We start from the raw sequence: 19,056 nt of genomic DNA on the forward strand, positions 1-19,056 counted from the left end.
TCGACACGAATAAAATTAGCAATCGAATAGTCGTGGCGCTTTTAAACTTCAATTTCTATTTCATTCATTATCCAATGAGCTCATTAAATCTCGAATAGTTTCTGCGTTAAAATCGACACATTCGTTATTTCTCAATTATTTTCTGATGGTTAATTAAAATGTTTAATTATACTAATGTACGTTATCTTTTAATGATTTTATAATAATTATTGAATTTATCATTATGTCTCCCGTTGCAGAATTCGTCGGTCGTAGTTGAACTTCTCGCGTTATCACTACAGTTTTGAACAAATAAGTTAAAAAAAAAAAAAAATCATAAATTTCCGATCTCAAGAGTCTTGAATCGAGAATATGCAAACTTTTTTGGCGTCGTGCGCGACTAGTCGACGTAATTTCATTCGTCGAATAGTATTATCGGGCGGTACAGTGCGACATGGAAAAAGCTCGCGGTCGCGACAGTAAACAGGAGAACTTCCGTTGGGACTCCCGGGTGAGCGATGAGAAGCGGTTCGGGACAGAGGCTGCGAGAACAGAGAGAAAGAGAAAGAGAGAGAGAAAGAGAGAGAGAGAGAGAAAGAGAAAGCTCGACGTGGTGATACGGTTATAGGTACGGTTGCAGTGCCCCGGCTCAAAATTTATGTTTTTAATTTAACTCCGAATGACCAACTGTCGAGTCGAAAAAAAAGTACACGGGGAGACATTAGCATCACGAGGTAATATTTCGTCGAATTCGCGAAAACAATATGCTAATGGAGAAGTCGGTATGAGAACGCGAAGAACCGACGCGACCGACGCGACGGACCGATTCGACGAGGTTGGGATGCCACATCGTTGGTATGCGTTGCTATATACCGATGAGTGCAATGGAGAGGAACGTCGAATGCAAGAAGAGGAAAAAGAGGAGGGCGAAGAAAGAGATGAAATAAATATGAGTTAATACGTAAAAGACGCGAAGAGAGAAAAAGAGAAAGAGAGAGAGAGAGAGAGAGAGAGAGAGAGAGAGAGAGAGAGAGAGAGAGAGAAAGAGAAAGGGAGAGAAAGACACAAGCTGCGTGTAAACTCGTGCGTGGGTGTACAAGCATTGTGTTGCATATACAGATATAAGAGAAAAGGCGAACGATGGGAAGGAAGAAAGACGAAAACAGAAGAAAGATGGAAGCTGCGAGTGGAAGGAATGACAGAGAGAAAAAGCGAGAGAGAGAGGAAGGGAACGTCGCGCTGCCGCGGGTAAGAGCGAGGTGACGGCGAGGTGGTAAGGGGCGGGAGAGACGCAGGGGGAGAGGTACATCAGAAACCTGATTTTAATTAGTCCACAGTTTAATTACTCGGCAGATAAATCGTGCACGTGCACCGCATAAACTAGCCGCTTTCATTTTTCCCGGACGCGGCCGGCGCACGGTCGACGCTTAGTTCTACGCCGCGCGAATGCAGGATGGGTCATTGTTGTTGCCAGTTTTCCCCGTGAAAAGAGAAACCACTGTACGACCCGTCGCCACTTCCGTCATCGAATGATTCGAATACATGTACCGTACTGCGTTTCCTCCGCGGATTTTTTTTTCCGCGGATCGAAAAGTAATGATTAGCATTGTTTTTCAAAAACAAACGCCAACTACGCTTTTGTGTGACGCGATTATTTTTAATACAATAGTGCTTTTTCTTTCAATTGACTTATATTTTTAGTTGCAAACATGCAAATTATATGGGAATGTCTCGAGCTTCTTTTATATTAATATTTCTTATAGCGCTAAATTTTATCCTCCTTCCAATTATAAATTGTATTTATTTTTTATATTATCTCATATAAATACGCACAATGTTGTTTCGCATTAAAAATGATGCAGACATATTTAAATGGGAAATTGAATAAGAACCACATAGAACATATCCAGCCTTTTCTGAGTAACACGACAGATTGCATATATAATTAAGTGGTAATAAAAATAGAGAAATCAGAAAAAACCCACAATAATAATAATGTACCACCTAACTTACGCGTGATAAAATCTTAAACCAATTTAATTTCAAAAAAATTACATGCTATAAAAATGGAGAGTACCTTAGCACTATTATTGCGCGATGTCAAAACCGTATCGCGATGCTTTTATTTATTTATTAATCATAACGCGGCTACATGGATTTCTGATTAGCTCGCCGCGTAAAGTTCATTAAATTTTATATATTGGCTCGTAAAATTTACAGCTCATGGAAATGCCGAGCCCGAGACTGCTAAGTAGGATCGGTGGATCTTTCGCGACAGCCATCGTGGCCGCATTTGCCGCCACGAGTAGCTGCCTGTAGCGAATAGCGATCGCGCAATAACGGTTTCTTCCATTCTAATTAACATTCCGCGTATTTATTAGACGCAGATCCGCAATTAATCAGGTGAATTCAATTAGCGAATTACCAATTAGTACGTACACGTTCGCACGCTCTCGCGCGGACGTGAAGTCGAGGTCGCATTGGACGATTGCGAAATAATCATGTATCACAAATACAGCGTTAGAACTTGACTCGTAATCGAGAGAATTCCGCACGACTAGAGAAACTTTAGTTGTTGTCTAAATTAATTACCGAGCGATTATACGGCAGATTAAATAGAACGTTATGTTTATGTTTTATTTTATAGAATATGTTGAAGGTTTTATTTGAAAAAGAAACACACATCTTACGATATTCGCGATAATTCTTAATATATTGTAAGAATATTACTCACCTCTCTTCCGCCTCCTTCATCCACCTCTCGAGGACCGGCTTAATTTTCTGCGCGCTTTTCGGCGTAATGTCCAGCTTTTCGAATCTAAAGCCAAGAATAAGGCTTGATCCATCTCCTTATATTGCATTTTTCAGATAATTGATAAAAATGATGGAAGGAAATAGATGTGCGTATCGAGAGAAGGCGACACAAAGACGTAAAAAGATAAAATATATAAATTTAAATAATATAACATGTACGCAATATAATGAAATATATGTACTTTTTTTTGTAAAAGTTGTTTTCAAATTGTTGAAATATTTTCTTTGAGCATTTATATTTCTCACCCTTACGTCTTTGTCCCACTAAAGGAGCACTAAGAGACATGCATTGATTCAGTAACAGGACATTGACAATGCGTGCATGCTTTAAGGTTTGGTGATGCCGTGTATGATGTTGCCAACGCGCTACGCAAACGCTTCTCTCGCGCGGGCGAAAGTTCGAGTCTCTTGGACCAATCGTGAAGCAATCCAGAGCTTTTAGAAACTCGATGAACGTTAAAAACCGCGAGAGTCTTTCGATTTGTGTTATATTATTTTATTCTTAGCGCGTTGGCGACATCATGCCCAAGTTTGCCAATGCCCTGGCTCGAAGAAAGTTAATTTTAGAAGTGCTCCTTTCGCGCATCTCTTTTCCGAACGAAATTAGAAATTAGTGAGAGTGTTTGTGCAGCTATACCCAAATACGCCTGCCGATTCTAAAGCAGGAGAGGATCGCGAATCGGACGAACGCAAATGACGAAGAGGAGGAGAGAAGAGAGGACAATTATTGTCTATCTTATTTTTACGCGGGATGCATCGTTGATTTTAATAATTGATGAATTAGATTATATTCTTTTCTCTATCTCTCTTTTTAAAGCTCCTTCTCACGACCGTCGGAAGGTTCTCAATTTTCTATCGTTGGGTATAACTGCGATTTTTTAAAGGACTTTCGAGTTTTAGATTTTTAGGTGAATTAAATAGCGCATGAGGGGTGAACGTACGTAGCTTGCTGAGAGGCAATCTGCGAGGCAGCGTACATCTGGGTAGCCAGGGCACTGGGGAACAATCACCAATGCTTATGTTAGTTGATACGATAAGAATTTTCTAAGAGGTATAAACTTTTTCTCTCTGCTACCGGCATCACCACGGTGGTTCCCATTCATATTTCGAAGTCGCGCTCGATCGACGAAGAAAGTGAATAACATAACTGGATAGCCCATTTTCTTAAACATTTATTAAATATTACGTTCACAGTAAACATAATAATTTTATAAAATTTCTATAAATACCTTCAAATAAGCATAATTTCTAATTATTGGTAATATTTCAGAAATTAGATCTACATTTAAACTGCGGCATGAATCCAGGAACCATCGTGGTGTATTACGGTATAAATAAGCTTATCTTTTATGCACCTCAATTGAATAATGTACCTGCAAAAGTTGCATCGAGAATTTTCCAGTCTTTGAACAAATTTCAAACGTTTCGATAAATCGAAATTTCACGAATGGTAATTTTATTCAAAATATTATCACACGAGAAAGAAAATATAAAACTGCTTTGCGATTTTCTTAGCTTTCCATCGGGCGTTTATTCCTAATCAAAGATGCTATTATAAAACCAACGAACGGATAACTATCTCTCTTTTTGCTATTCTGTGAACAAATTCCAACCCTTTCTACGCCATTTCCAGTGACCTGGCACACTGTCGTTTTACATTCTATCTTATTATTGAATTCTCATTAGCGACGTCCGTTTCGACGAACGCGAGGAGGACGATGTAACGAAAACTAACCTGCATATGGCACTTTGGCTGTATGCGGGCCCTTCGGTGACGCTCAGGGCCTGCCCGACCTGAGTCTGTGTCAGACCCAGAGACAGTCTGCGTAGCTTAAAAACCTTCGCGAACTCCTTGATCTCGTCCAAATTGATCCCATCAACCACATTGTTAGTGGCCTCATTGATCGTTGGCTGGTCTGTAATGAAATACAACGCTCTACTCCAATTTTTCTGATAAATAAAAAAACAATACTATATCAAATCGTGGCAATTTACTGCATTCGAATCTTTTTTAACAAAGAAAATTAAGTCTATCTAGTTGTATGCTGAATTAATTCTAAATATAAATTAGTGGCGATCTAAGCCAGAGATTTCAATTCATATTTTTAATTTATTTAAATTTTCTATTGGTAATTTTTTACTATTTATTAGAAACAATTTTTTTATAAGAGCTGTTTAACTAATTCTTGATTATATGAATCACCTTACGAGTGAGCTGCGGATAAAATATCGAGCCAATTGTGAACGAGAAGAAATATTCGTAATTCAAAGGTTAATGCGATAAACATTCTTGCGTCACGCGTGTGATCGGTTTTATGATTCTAATGGTGCATTTTGAGCACAACCCAGGGATTCATTGCCAGTCATTTGAGCGCACATTTCAATCGATTCATCGGAACGCACCGAAACTCTTGCGAGAAGGCTAATGACATCAGGCAGCTTCGTTAAAGCAGCTCAAGCTACAACGATTTCTCTCGTAAATCTATCACCCCGAATATATACGCAATAGAAATGCCCACATACTCTGCAATCTCGACCAGTCTGCGTGGTTTCTGTGTCGCATAATAAACTGCAAATCTTTCTTTTGCGACGATATTTCTATAATTGTTAATTGTCGCGAATACTTTGCGCGCTTTAAACAAAAAAATACATTAGACTCAACTTTGATTCAATAAATAAAAGACTCCGACAAATTTAAAAGATCTCTATCATTGATCTAATTGCGCTTATTGATTAACCTATTCCTAAGTTTTGTATAAATTGCAAATTGCATTGAATATAAAATATATAAAATAGATTTGACAAAATTTTTAAAAGCTGAATTATTTACAAATTTATAATACATGTATAAAAATTTAAAATATATCAATTATGCAACAAAATAGAAATAATGTTAGATAATTATTTTTTTCATAACATTGATTTTACATTTTGTTCTCTATGCAAATCATTGAAATTCTATCGGACAATGATTAACAAAGGCAAATATTTATAAAGTAATGCTCCAATCTAACGCTAGCAATTGAGAATCGTTAGCTTCACGCGTTGAATGATTATTCCACCGCGTCAGAATGACGAAGTGCCAGTCTACACGATGATTGTAAGTTATTAAAATTATTGTCAGCCAACACGAGAGGTTACGCGCGCTGCTGGAATCTTTATGGCTTCCTAGAAGGCAGTAAGGAGCGAACTAATGCCCCGTAATGAGCCCAGTGCTATACGATATCCTATTACAGTTATCAAGCGATCGATGATCGTTCGAAATGTTATTATTGGCCGACTATAAATGCGCATTTAAACATGCGAAATTTAAATCGCTTCTTCGGACGATAGTAATGTTTTATTGTGTTATTAGAAAGAAGCAACTAAGTAAAATCAAATATATGCGCTTTAGTTATTAGAAATATACGTTTGCGAATTTGTATACAATCACGCGCAGCCGCGATTAACGTCCTGTCAAAGATATTCGTTGGAATGTGACAACTTGACAAGATAAAGATAAGGAGCGCGTTTGCATGTAGTAATTGCTTCTTTAAGAGAGATCATTATACATGCAATTACTTGTCGACATTAGCGACTGTGCTTTTCATATAGGCAAGATGATTGCGATATAGGAAGATGGTGTCCCCTGCAAAAGTTGTAATTAAAAGCTGTCAAGGAATAACAACATGGTTACCCTCGGGGCTTTGGATTATCATTTTCGCGCGCATGTTGATGTGTCATTTTAAACGCACTGCCAAGTACCCGCAAACCGCACAGATCATTTCGACTTTCGACCCCCGTCAATTAATAGTTATTGCAAGAAACAAAAAATAAACTATATCTTACTCGGTGAATCGTTCAGGAGATCGTCCTCCTCTTCCTTCGGGCTATGCATATTGCTCGGGGAAGCCTTTACTCCAACACCGCCTGGTCCATGCGTCGTCGTGATAGTAATCTCGCCGTTGCTGGCGGCCAATCTGTTCAAAGCGGATGCGGCGGACACGACGGATTCATTCAAAGGCGACGACTGCTCCGGTCGTTCCCTGTGATGTTTTTCCGTTGGCTGTGAATAATACAGTAGTAGCGGAACAGATTAGCAGGAGCTCCACTACGGCGACATGACAATGCTCCTCTTCCGTGCCAATTATGCACTTAATAATGAGACGGAACCGTTCGGGACACTTTAGAGTCTAATTAGCGGAAGAAAATGCTACCAGTATTGACGGAATACTTTCTTAACAAGATCACTCGGTATCGGGAATTATTCAGGTTGCTCCGCTGACCTTACCGCAGTCTTCGTCGCAGAAACAGCGTATTCGATTGTTCGAACACGTCGCGCGATTCAATAAAAAACCATTTATATTCTAAAAAATTTAGAAAAGAGAAACTAGCGAAGGTATCTATTTTAATTCATATGCAACATTGTTCGTTAACGGTTATAGATAAAATTAAGAGAAAATGAATATAACATATATTGGACAATCGCTATTGAGTTAAAAAGCGCGAGAGAGAAATACATGATAGTTGTTACGATTTCCATAGAAAGCAATATTTTCTTTTACAATAGGCTTTATATTTTTGTGATATCACGTAGCTAAAGTTGAAATTGTAACAAGTTGTGATGTATCTATCACTTTTATTGCATTTAGTATGACATGAAAAATTATATTTTATATCTACGAGTTATCTAATTATACACACGCACGCGCAAACACACACATGTAACTTATATATATATATATATATATATATATATATATATATATATATGTATATGTATGTATATGTATATGTATATGTATATATATATGTATATGTATGTATATGTATATGTATATGTATATATATATGTATATATATATGTATATGTATATATATGTATAATATATGTATATATATATATATATGTATATATATGTATAATAATTACATATGTATATATATATATATATATATGTGTATAAACTTTGTAATAATTTTTTGAATTTTAAAATAAATATGTATGTAACTTTATATATATAATGTATATATAAAGTTAAAATAAATATGTATGTAACTTTATATATACATATAATGTATATATAAAGTTACATACATATTTATTTTAAAATTCAAAAAATTATTACAAAGATTATTACATTAAACAAATAGAGAAAAAAAGATATCAACGATGTAAAATGATGTAGATCATTTCAAAATATTTATTTTGCAAAAAGCAAAAAGTACTTCTTGTAATATTAGTAATTGCCTACTATTTTTGAAAAAAGTACAAGCTTCTGTAACAAGAGCTAGTCATACATACTGTGTAATGATTCATATGCGAGGTGTGTCGATGGCTGTGCTGTTGAGGCGATGTCGTTAGAAGTGGTTGCTGAGAAGCCTGAACGGCCTGCACAGCTTGCGCCGCTTGCGCCTGTGCCGCTTGGGCAGCCTGAAGCAATTGCTGAGGCTGCATCGCGTTCAGAAGTTGTTGGCTCGCCGAGCTATTGCTCAGAAGATGCGGCAAAGCAGCAGGGTTCAGTCCTAATCCCGACGCTAGGCTGGGGCTCGTGGGAACTGATAAAAGGACAAGCAAACTCCCACATAGTACGATATACCGACGCTACGTAAATCACAGAATAGGCACAACAGCCATTAATATATATATACATATATCTTAACATATTTTTTGGCATTTTGATGAGACATTTTATAATGTTGTCAAATCATTTATATTATAATTTAATAAGGAAAAAGTTTGTAGAAAGAAAAATTTAAAAATATTAAAAAAATTTAAATTTTAAATATCCATAAAATATATTAAATTTTTACAATAGATATTTAAAAAATTATTTATGTTATGTGTGAGTACATTATTATTAAATTTTATATTTTGTAAATAATTATTAATTTAAAGAAATTACTAGCAAAAAAGAGAATAATATCATACCTTCCTAATAAATATATGTATAATATTTTATAATATGTATAATATTTTAGTAATAGGAGCATTTTTTAAAATGTAGAAAAATATATTTAACGAAATTGGCATTGTGGCTATAGAGAAACAAATATTACGTCATATTGCACGTTTTTTTAAACATCTTATAATTTTTTACATAGACGTAAAAAAACCTTATAAATATATTAGCACTAAACTTACCGTTGCTCGTAGGCGTGTTAAGCATGTTTTGAGGTTGAGCTAGTGACTGAAGGTTCGCCAGTGTCGTAGAAACTACTTGTCCATTACTGAGCGCCAAGTTTACCATTTGATTGTTCGTGACGTGGCTAACGGGTATGGTCAAGATGGTTTGCGTAGCGATTCCTGAGAAATACGAGATATTTTTCAAAATAACATGTTGTTCTTGACAGAATTACGAAGTGAGAAAGGATAATTAATTTATGATATCCTTCGAAAGCTCTATCTCGTATAATCGTATCGCGAATCAATAGATACTTCATTTTCATTATGAACATAGTCCACGCGTCGTTGATCCAGGATGGGTGGTAAAGTTATCAGAGTCTCATAGAGGGATTATTAGGCAACCCATAGGGCAGGTAACCTCGCAGGCTAGCGTAGTTGGCAAACTATTATCGTCATCTTAATAGTGGGTACAGGTACTGGTACTGGACTGTGCTGCGAGAAGGACGCCTAATCATACTTAGAATAGTTTCGGGATTACCTCCAGCTCCGCTAATCTGATTACCCTGTACACGCGCTTAATATGATTACTGATCATGAGTACGTACCCGTGTTGCCACCTACAGCTAAGCTAAGCAAATCCCGTATTCCGAACAGCCATAAAAGTTTCACGTTCTGAGGTAAGGTCAACCGACAATCCGATTAACGTGCAGTTCAAACGTTGCCGAACGATAACGCGCCGTTAATACACTGTTAATAACGTACTGTCGACTCACATCTGACAAATCCGCAAAGAGATTTTCGATGAAAATATTTCATTTATCTTATCCACGATAGCGATATTATAATTGGATTTGTTTTTGTGTCTTATTACCTGCTAAAAGTAATGAAATATTTTTGCAGAACTATTTTAGAAATATCGAAAATCTTATTACATCTAATTTATATTGCATTTCTGCGATAAAAAAAAAAAAATAATTGGAAGAGGTTATTTTTATTCTTAACGATTAAGACGTGCATGACCTCTTGTATTTTAATCCTTCCCCCTTTTCGGATCTGATCTTAATCATTCACGCGCGACACGAATAAAATCTCGGGCGATTGATATCACTTTAAATAAAGCCGCGGACATTCCTGTGCGGACAATAATTTCTATGAACGACAACCTATTGACCGCACTCTCGAGCACTCCTCGACTCATCCTCGCCGATACTCGATGTCTATCAGAGACCAATCGAGCGTTAGTCAGTTACCATCGATTGAGCCGAAAAGCAGTGCAAACATTATTTGCCGCCACGTAACTCGTCATCCTACCGCGGCCGGTCCATATCCACGAACTTCAATCCACTTAGGCGGAATCCCAAAGTTCTCCTTCTGCCTCTCGTTCTCTACCTGTTTCGTATATGCTCTATCTCCGTCTCTTTCCCTCTTCTCTCACCTTCTCTCTCTCTCTCTCTCTCTCTCTCTCTCTCTCTCTCTCTCTCTCTCTCTCTCTCTCTTTCTCTCTTTCTCTCAATTGCCAGAATAGGAACCCAACTTGGTAGAAACGAAGTTAGCGCGGACCGCAATCGATATAATAGCGGCCGAATCCGCGGAGCTGCGATGTCCAGTGAGTGCTAGGGTTAGAAACAAGGACGGGGCGAAGGAGAGAGAGAGAGAGAGAGAGAAAGAGAGAGAGAGAGAGAGAGAGGGAAGAAGGAGGGAAGGACGAACCCGAGAAAGGAGGTAAAACGGGATGGGATCCGTGGGGTTGGAGAGGGGTAGTGAGACGTTAATTATACATTGAAATTAGTTGCAGAGTTTGCCCTGTGCTCGCCGAGGCAGTCTAGGGCCACTAAGTATGGACGACGGGCCAGCCTTAGTCCAAGCTGGTCAGAGATAGTCGATATTATATTATATATCGGCACATCTTGATTGCACAACATTATGCGCAGGCACATCGTCGGGTTACTATGTGTTTCGCACAGCGGACGCGATGATTTTACGTAGAAATTGTCGATGATATTTTAAATAATTAAAATTATTCTAATTTTCTAAGTTTTTTGTAAGAGATGGCACAATCAAGGTCAATAGGATAAGATATACGACAAGAGGGAGAGTCAACTACATATTCAAGCAATATTGAAATTATACGCGCTAGCAAAGCTTACCTTGCGAAGTGGGGATAAGAAGCTGAGCCCCTTGAATGCCCTGAACCAATTGACCGGACGTTAGGATGAATTGAGGCATCGCAACCGGTTGCGGTTGAGATAATAGCTGAGGTAACGTCGCCATTGGAGCCGAGCTAGGTGGCAGAAGGTGGGGACCCGCCGTCGTACTCGAGGCTGTTGGTACCGTTCCACCTGGGAATGAAAATTAACAATTTCACCGCGTTAGATTACCTTTGTCATTTAATTCTCGCGCAATCCTCGAGTCTGCGTTCCGACTCAACCGCGCGAGCTTCTATATCCATTTAAATTTCTACATAAGAAACTAGATTAATTTATATTTCTACCATCTCTTACCTGACGAGCTGACAGTCAGATTCAAAGGAGTATTAATTAACTGGTTATTAGTCAATCCCGCCGTCATCCCTTGAAGACCAGCGGCCAGTGATGCAACTTGTGGAAGATTTTGCAAATTCGCTAAATTCTGAAGATTCTGAAGTGTCACCATACCGGCCACTATGCAAAAAATTTCGAAAATGGCAATAAGAAAGTAGTGTGGAGATCATCAAAAAATTTACAATAGTTTTGTGAAGGAGACATCTCGTACTTACTCGTTCCATTGAGATGAGCTTGTGCAACTGCCGCACGTTTTGCTTGATGGAGATTTTCGGGTGACGGGCTCCGTCGTCTCTTTCGTGAATTCTTTATTTCATCTATCATCATTTGATGTTCGTGAAGCGCACCACCACCTGTCGCCGGTTCGGGACTTCCAGTACTACTCCTATCGCTATCCTGTAACAGATATACACATTTATAAATATGTATTTAGAGATCAAACTGAATTGGATCACTTTCAATATAAGAAGTAATACTTCTACATATATAAATTGAATTATACCGAATAATTATCTTGGTAATATAATAATATTATTAATTAATTAACCAATTATAATACATATATAAATTATTTTACTAAAAGTCACACACTCTCTTGACAAGTTTCAAAATAGTATGGATCATATTTTCTTTCACGAAAATCAATCAAACAGCCTTTATTACGCAAAGGTTTTAACACGGTTTTAGCAATTTTTGTAGTGGCACGTTTAACGCGAGAAACAAATTAATAATTATTTACAATTTGTATAGTTGATATTCATTAAAATATATTATTTTAACTTGACAAAAGAGAAGAAATAATGACAAAAAGTGAAATATGTATATATAAATAGATTAGCGAAAATAATTAGCGCAATACACAAACCAATGAGGCTTACGATGTTTCGGTGATCATTGTTGAATATCAATTTTCACTTACGCATAGCAATGAAAATTGAGCTCGTCTGTATTATCTCCTGGTATCAGTCCTTGCCCATAAACATAATCCAGTAACGCGTGCAAAGTGATTTAGTTATTCACGCTCAATAACACATTTTTGGAATTAACTTGGTCATCGAACCAACCGCCCGATTTAATCAATACTAATTTGATGCAACCACGCGCGACATACGTATGTAACTTCTAAAAGTCTTTTAACGGCGAACAACTATGAAAAGTTATACGAGAATTACTTTTGGACAAAAAAAAAATATATTAATCACACGTTTTCTCGTCGCTTTCTGCTTTCGCGTGCTTGCAAATATATAATTCATGCATATTTACAGAATACCGGCGGAATAATTAACGAACGCTCGGCACATTAAGGTGCGGTGTATACGTATGTGTGCACGTATAGCCGAGGTTCTTAGAAGACAATCTAAATTATAATAAATCGATGGAGTATATATGCCGTAATGCTTTACCACCACGAGTGTATGTCGACGAAGGTGATGGTGGTGGTTGTGCCGCGGAGAGTAATGTTACCGGTGCGGCCTCTTTGCATAATGGTATGGAAATATGCCGGAACATGTATCGCCATAGTTGGATACAGATTAAGCGTTTTAGAGCTTCGACACTCGAGTAATTCGGGAAAAAGAGTTTCCGCGGATAACTGGATCTATGAATAAATCCTGAGTAAGCTTCTTCGATGACTATCACCTTTTACCTGAGACGTATTATGACTGCTGTGACTACAACATGTTGATGTGATTTTCAGAGACGAACTCACGCGTATAAGAGCAGTTTAAGATGAACTTAAGATAGCGCAATAAACTCGAATCTTGCATCGCGAAGTGTAAATCATTTTTTTCATCGCCTTTTCTTCGAAGAATATAAACATAAAATTGACGTGGATACCTAGAAACGGATAAACCACGAAAATATCGTGTTAATTGCATACTGTCAAACAATCTCATTACATTCAGCTTGATTTAAAAAAAAAAAAAAAAAAAAAAAAAGATATCCTCTGGGTGCGGCTTGTAATCCCGGTTTGAATTTTCGTCAAAGTCGCACAATGGGCCGCGCGCGTCGCTGGTCGAGGCATTTCATTGCATAAAAAATAGATAAAGCCTGGTCGATAGGTAACGAACGAAAATAGGAGGCGCGGCAGTTCAATTTTTTTTCCACGCAAATTCGTAAACGGCTATACCGTCGGTATAGCCATCCTATATTAAATGGACGAGGCGAGGGGGATTAGTTGAATGCACAGGCTCGACCATTTTGCTTGTAAAAGTGCACACGATATACAACCAGCCGTAGAAACATATGTTTACGAGTTTTCGATATTTCGCATAAATTAATCAGTGCCAAAGCATCGTAACGCATAAAACAGCTTTTATGTGAGATCATCGACTTTTCCTCAATTTAATGATTCTTTGGAAATAAATATTTATATTTTTTTAAATTATATCCACGTACAAATAAAGACGTATTTATATACGTATAACCAATACACATTTTAATTAAGATATAAATGAAACCAATTTCTTAATCGTGAGCAGCTCTCGGATTTCAAAAGATTCTCCATTTTTATACATTTCTATGGTTTTTTTATAGGTTACCATTTATAAATATACACAATTGCAAAGTAATAAAATAAGTAATAATTTGTAATTAGCGTTTGATTCCTCAATTTACGCCTCAGGATATCCAACGAGTCGACTTGCTCTATCAAGTCACACGAAAGGTGAGGTTGTACCGCCCACACCGTTGGTCTCCCCGATTCTTTAAATTCCCTGGGAGAAATCAGTCGCGCGATCGATAAAAAATCCCGCGTCCATAGGCCATCTCGCTAATGTGAAAAAGATCCTCTCACTCCCACGAACGGGGACTAGCGGTGAACGACCAGTGTGAAAGGCACGAAAAAAATACATGATCAGAAAGCGAGAGAGAGGAAAGAGGGCGTACGAGCGTTCGGTTGGTCGTTGGAAATGCAACAATAAACATTACTTATCGGCGCGGGGGTCTCTAACAATACGTATACGAGGAGAAGCGGCGCGGCTGCCGGTAGCAAAGCGCAAGTTTTTTGCAATAAAGTCATTTCGAGCCGTTTGAGTTATGGGTAATTCCTGCGGAACGCCCGGACCTGTGCGCTCTAGCTAGCTGGTCCAAGTCCGGTCCATTGATTAGTATTAATGACTTAGCTGCACTCATTTCGCCCGAATAAAAGTAATTGGATTTGGCTTCGACCCCGCGCTCTGTAGTTTGGCGTCGACGGCGGCGTCGGGCGGCGTCGACGGCGGCCGGCGTCGGCGGTGGCGACGGCAGTGGCTGGCTGGCAGAACAAAACTCGTGGGCGCGTGTAAAAATACATTAATATCTGTTTGCGCTTAATAAACGATAGCCGCGCTGACTTCAGACTAATGGCCGTATTCCGGAATCGGTAATACGCATTTTTATGTTTCTCTTTCTCTGATACGCGGCTGAACACCCACACCGCACCGCGTGCTGGTTCCATCCCATCTTTGGTTGTGGCTGTTTCTGCCCTAGCGATCGATTTGTCGAGCAGGGCACTGTTAGCAGTTATGAAAATTGAACGATTTTTTTGGCAGGAGAAGGCTACGTATGCGAATTTTACTACTCTCCCTCGCTTCGGTCGAACACGGAAAAAATACGCGAGAAATATTTAGGTGTTTTTTACAAATTTTCACGCAAATTGATTTTTACCATATTAACTAATACATTATTTAAGATTCCGATGAAAAATATTTACGCATGTTTGTCGAATTAAAGATAGGAAATTTTTTTTATAAATATTTTAGAGCATAGATAGTTGAACATTAAATAAAGTAAATTCCACAGTAAAAATAAATTTAACTTGATTCAAATTTTGCAAATCTCTTCAATTGTCTAAATTATTTATTAAAATAATTCTGTTTGTCAAATATAGTTTGCGATAAATATTGTTTATAAATATATATTACAAAACTGATTGATTTAATTTTCACAAATTTTATTTGTGTTTGTATATCACTAATTATACGAGATCATCGGGATTAATATTTATTTGAAATCATTCAACACGTGAAAAGAAGACATAAAAAAATTAGAGGGAACGATGAATTTCCGTTACGATTAAAGATTTTAACGAATCTTGTGGGGAAGTCGCAATTATCACCGTGGTCATTGCGAAAGGGTGTTATCGGGAGTAGAAACCCAGCGAGACAGTTGCAGAGAACCTGCTCTCTGCACGAAAAGGACAAGAACGGAGACAATTAGAAAGATAGACAGAGAGAGAATCGTGGAGACAGTCATGAAGGAGAAAGAAAGAGAGAACAAGAAAGAGAGAGAGAGAGAGAGAGAGAGAGAGAGAGAGAGAGAGAGAGAGAGAGAGAAAGGGAGAGAGTAAGAGATAGAATCCGCTCGACCCCTCGGTTCAGGCCGCTTTGTCTGTAAGTGTAATTAGTCCAGGGTGGGGTTCCTGGGGAGTCGAGGCTCGGGGGTATAAGGGAGGGCAAAAGAAGGGGGGGTGCAGTGGAGCAACGGCGTGGTTCATCCTAGCTTCCCTCGCCCCATCGCTGTGCCCCACCACCGCCTTATTTATATGCAAATGAGCTTCATTTCGCGATATTAATGTTCCACCCGAGTCGGCCTGCCTCGGCGCGAAGGGGTGCGAGGATACGCGGAAAAGGGTTCGTCCTCGTATATGTTTACGACCGTTTCGCCTGCATAGACGGCAGCCGAGTCAAAATGTCAAAAATTGCGTTGACCTCACACGCGGCCAAATAGATAATTTTGTCTTTTAGTAAACGAAAATATATATGAAATTATAAAAGTTATAAAAGAAGAAGCAAATTCATCTTAGCTGCAAATTGACAAGACTTTTGCAAAAGTAATATATTTATATCTTTTTGTTTATTTTAATAAATTTAGAAATTCGCCTCTTTTACCTTTTGCAATTAATCGTCATAATGCTCAATTCTTTATATAGGTGGATCAAAAGTTTTCAACGGCACGCTGTTGTAGTCCCAAGTCACGGCGCTTATATGGCGCGTAGATAGTATAGATAATGACCGATTTATCGTAACGAGTGGAGCGTGGCAACGGGTAGAGACAGACCCCATCAAGGGCCCACCGGGGTAAATTAACAACAGACAAGCCACTTGAAACATTACCGAGGCTTCCTAGCAAAGCAAGCCGGGGGTGGGCTCGCGCTGTTGCCTTACTCAACATAAATTAGGGCCGATAGAAAGGGTAGATTGCAGAATGTTGAGTGTATAACGACCGGCGCCGCGTTCTGCTGGTAACGGTGTCTCGAGCATCCGCGCGTCGCGTCTTACTCTTGCAATACACGCAAGCCCGAAAAATCTTGCACGCCACGTGATATCCGCGCAAGCTCGTGCCCAAGAAAATTTAAGCGCCTACATCGAAGTCCCGTGTTAATCGATGCGAGATATGTCGCTCATAAATGCCGTTATGTGTATAATTCCATCATTTCTTTTTTTTCTTCTTTTTCGCGTAATAAAGTTTTTAATTTTTACAAGAAACAGTTTGTAAAACTCACTAGATTAAATATTAAATATATTGACGTACAAATTAATACGTTTGTAAAACGAATCAGATTTCTATGTAAGAAAATCGAATATTTAAAATGTAATATAATTGTTGCCAATTTCGCATTATTGCGCGATATTAAAATACGTTTTTTGCATAATCATGTAGAATTGAGAGTAGAGAGAGAAAGTGATCGTTACGCTGAACGGCGTCATCGATAATGTCCCGAGTTCCTTCGAAAAGCTTAATTACGACGAGTCAGCGAAATAATTCGAAATAGGAGTAAACGTTTGTGCCGAGTATTTGCATTTAATGGATATTAAAATGAATGACCATCGCTCATTACGAATGCCGCGGGGCGTCCGTGGTAAAATCGTGGGTAATGAAGTCGCGAGACGAATCTTACTTGTAAATGGATCCTTCATTATATCCAGATACAGTTCTTTGAGGAATGCGTCCTAACGACTGTTCGGACACGTTCCTAAGAAATTTATGAGAATTTCTCACCGTAATATCGAAAAATAAAGGCGTACAATTATCTTTATTATCTCGCAAATATGGTCTTGATGAGATATTTTGAATTAAATGTTTTTTTTTTCTCGCGCATAAATTTAATATTTGCTATTTAAAAGATAAAATGCATTGTTTAAAAAAAAGATAAGACTTTTATATATTTATTCCATTAACGCGTAATTATGTAAGAAATACTTCATATATGTTTCTCAAAACTTTTTCCTTCTCCTTTTCTGACTAGTTTTAACAATCAACTTGAGCAATAATCCATTCCGCATATTCTTTACGGCGGGCATCTTAATGCGCGCGAGTCGTAAACCGCGCGAACGTGGTGTAAATCTATTCGTACCGTCGTTGTTTAGCTCGGTCTGCGCCCTAAGAGAGGACGGTCGGTCGAAGTAGAAAGAGAGGGAGGACAGGGACAACGCCGGCAGGGTGGTTGAGTGAGAGAATCGGAGGTGGGTCGACCGATGCATGAATATACATGACCTTACCACCAACCCTTACACCGCAACGGGGTTCTGCTTACATTATTGTATATCTAATTCCGCGGGTGGTTCTCAAAATTTGCCGACTGCCACCGCGACGACGGTGCGTCGAGTCGGCCGTCTACATCCGGCTGAGAATCACTGCCGGCTCACGACATTATGCAGGCAGTCTACATATTATACATTCGGACTGGGATTCAATTAAGTTTGGTTAGACCAAGTCCCGCGGCCCTCTCCCGCATCCGGTCTGTACTTCCTTTCTCTTACTCGCGCCTGGTTCCGACTAGGGTACATTTTTAGTGCAACCGATATTGTCATCGGATAAAACCATCGTCTAGCTTGTTATTCGACGCTGTATTTGATTTCGAAGATTTATCGATTATAGCTTACTATATATATTTGAAATTACATATGTTCTAAAATTAATATGTAAAAAATATCTAGAGATAATAAAGACACGCTACAAGTTTAAATTGTCAATGGTATTTTAATAGCAGACAGTTAGGAATAAGCATAAAAAAATGTCTTACAAGAGAACTATTATGTCTGTATTATGTTGCCTTTATCTCCTGAATTCCTCGTTGCAAGAAAATCTACTATCTAATGTTGAATTCTCTCCCTCTCTTACCGGAACCGTCAGTCGAGTCATGCGTACGTACGTCGAATTGGTTTTCGCGACTTAAACGGCGAGAACGTTTGACATTTAGCGAGCGTAACCAGCTGTATAGCAATAAAGTTAATTGAAATACGTCAAGTGTGTAGAGCCTAGCGCTGAAAATACTTATGCGAGTTGGTGCACACCGCGCCGGCTTAAGACACGCACGCATACACGCTCGTGACACACTTCGATATATATGTATATATAGATGGATAATTAACGAGACCACGTGGTATAGTCACGATACGCGCCACGGACGAGAGTGTCGGTAAGTGCGTGAGCGCTCGTCGAAAAGGATGACGGATCACGAGAGTCGCGGGGGAGAGGAGTAGAGATCACGTAAGAGCGAACCAGGCGAGGAAAGGGGATGCGGGCGATGCGCGCGACGGACGGGAAGGCGAAGAGATGCTAAAATAATGACGGAAAATTGCGCGCTTCCATGTTACACGGCCCTGAGCGTCGACACTTAATTCAATTCGATTGCGA

The 19,056-nt window shown here is 38.7% G+C and overlaps 1 protein-coding gene across 4 annotated transcripts in view; it reads right to left on the minus strand.

The window, feature by feature from the left end:
- Pdm3 (POU-domain protein pdm3) overlaps positions 1–19,056 on the minus strand; it is a 114,365-nt gene that overhangs the window by 3,748 nt on the left and 91,561 nt on the right. For 2 of the 4 annotated variants that reach the window (XM_072904521.1, XM_072904512.1), the window contains exons 3-11: positions 11,655–11,835; positions 11,401–11,559; positions 11,047–11,238; positions 8,918–9,079; positions 8,078–8,331; positions 6,622–6,838; positions 4,529–4,709; positions 3,735–3,788; positions 2,714–2,797 (exon numbers count right to left, since the gene is read on the minus strand). In XM_072904521.1, the coding sequence (XP_072760622.1) occupies positions 2,714–2,797; positions 3,735–3,788; positions 4,529–4,709; positions 6,622–6,838; positions 8,078–8,331; positions 8,918–9,079; positions 11,047–11,238; positions 11,401–11,559; positions 11,655–11,835 (1,484 nt within the window). The remainder of the gene's footprint in view (positions 1–2,713; positions 2,798–3,734; positions 3,789–4,528; positions 4,710–6,621; positions 6,839–8,077; positions 8,332–8,917; positions 9,080–11,046; positions 11,239–11,400; positions 11,560–11,654; positions 11,836–19,056) is intronic. The other 2 variants (XM_072904538.1, XM_072904529.1) reach the window with 1 other exon arrangement.

The sequence above is a fragment of the Anoplolepis gracilipes genome, chromosome 1 (genome assembly GCF_047496725.1).
Source record: "Anoplolepis gracilipes chromosome 1, ASM4749672v1, whole genome shotgun sequence".
NCBI lineage: Eukaryota > Metazoa > Arthropoda > Insecta > Hymenoptera > Formicidae > Anoplolepis > Anoplolepis gracilipes.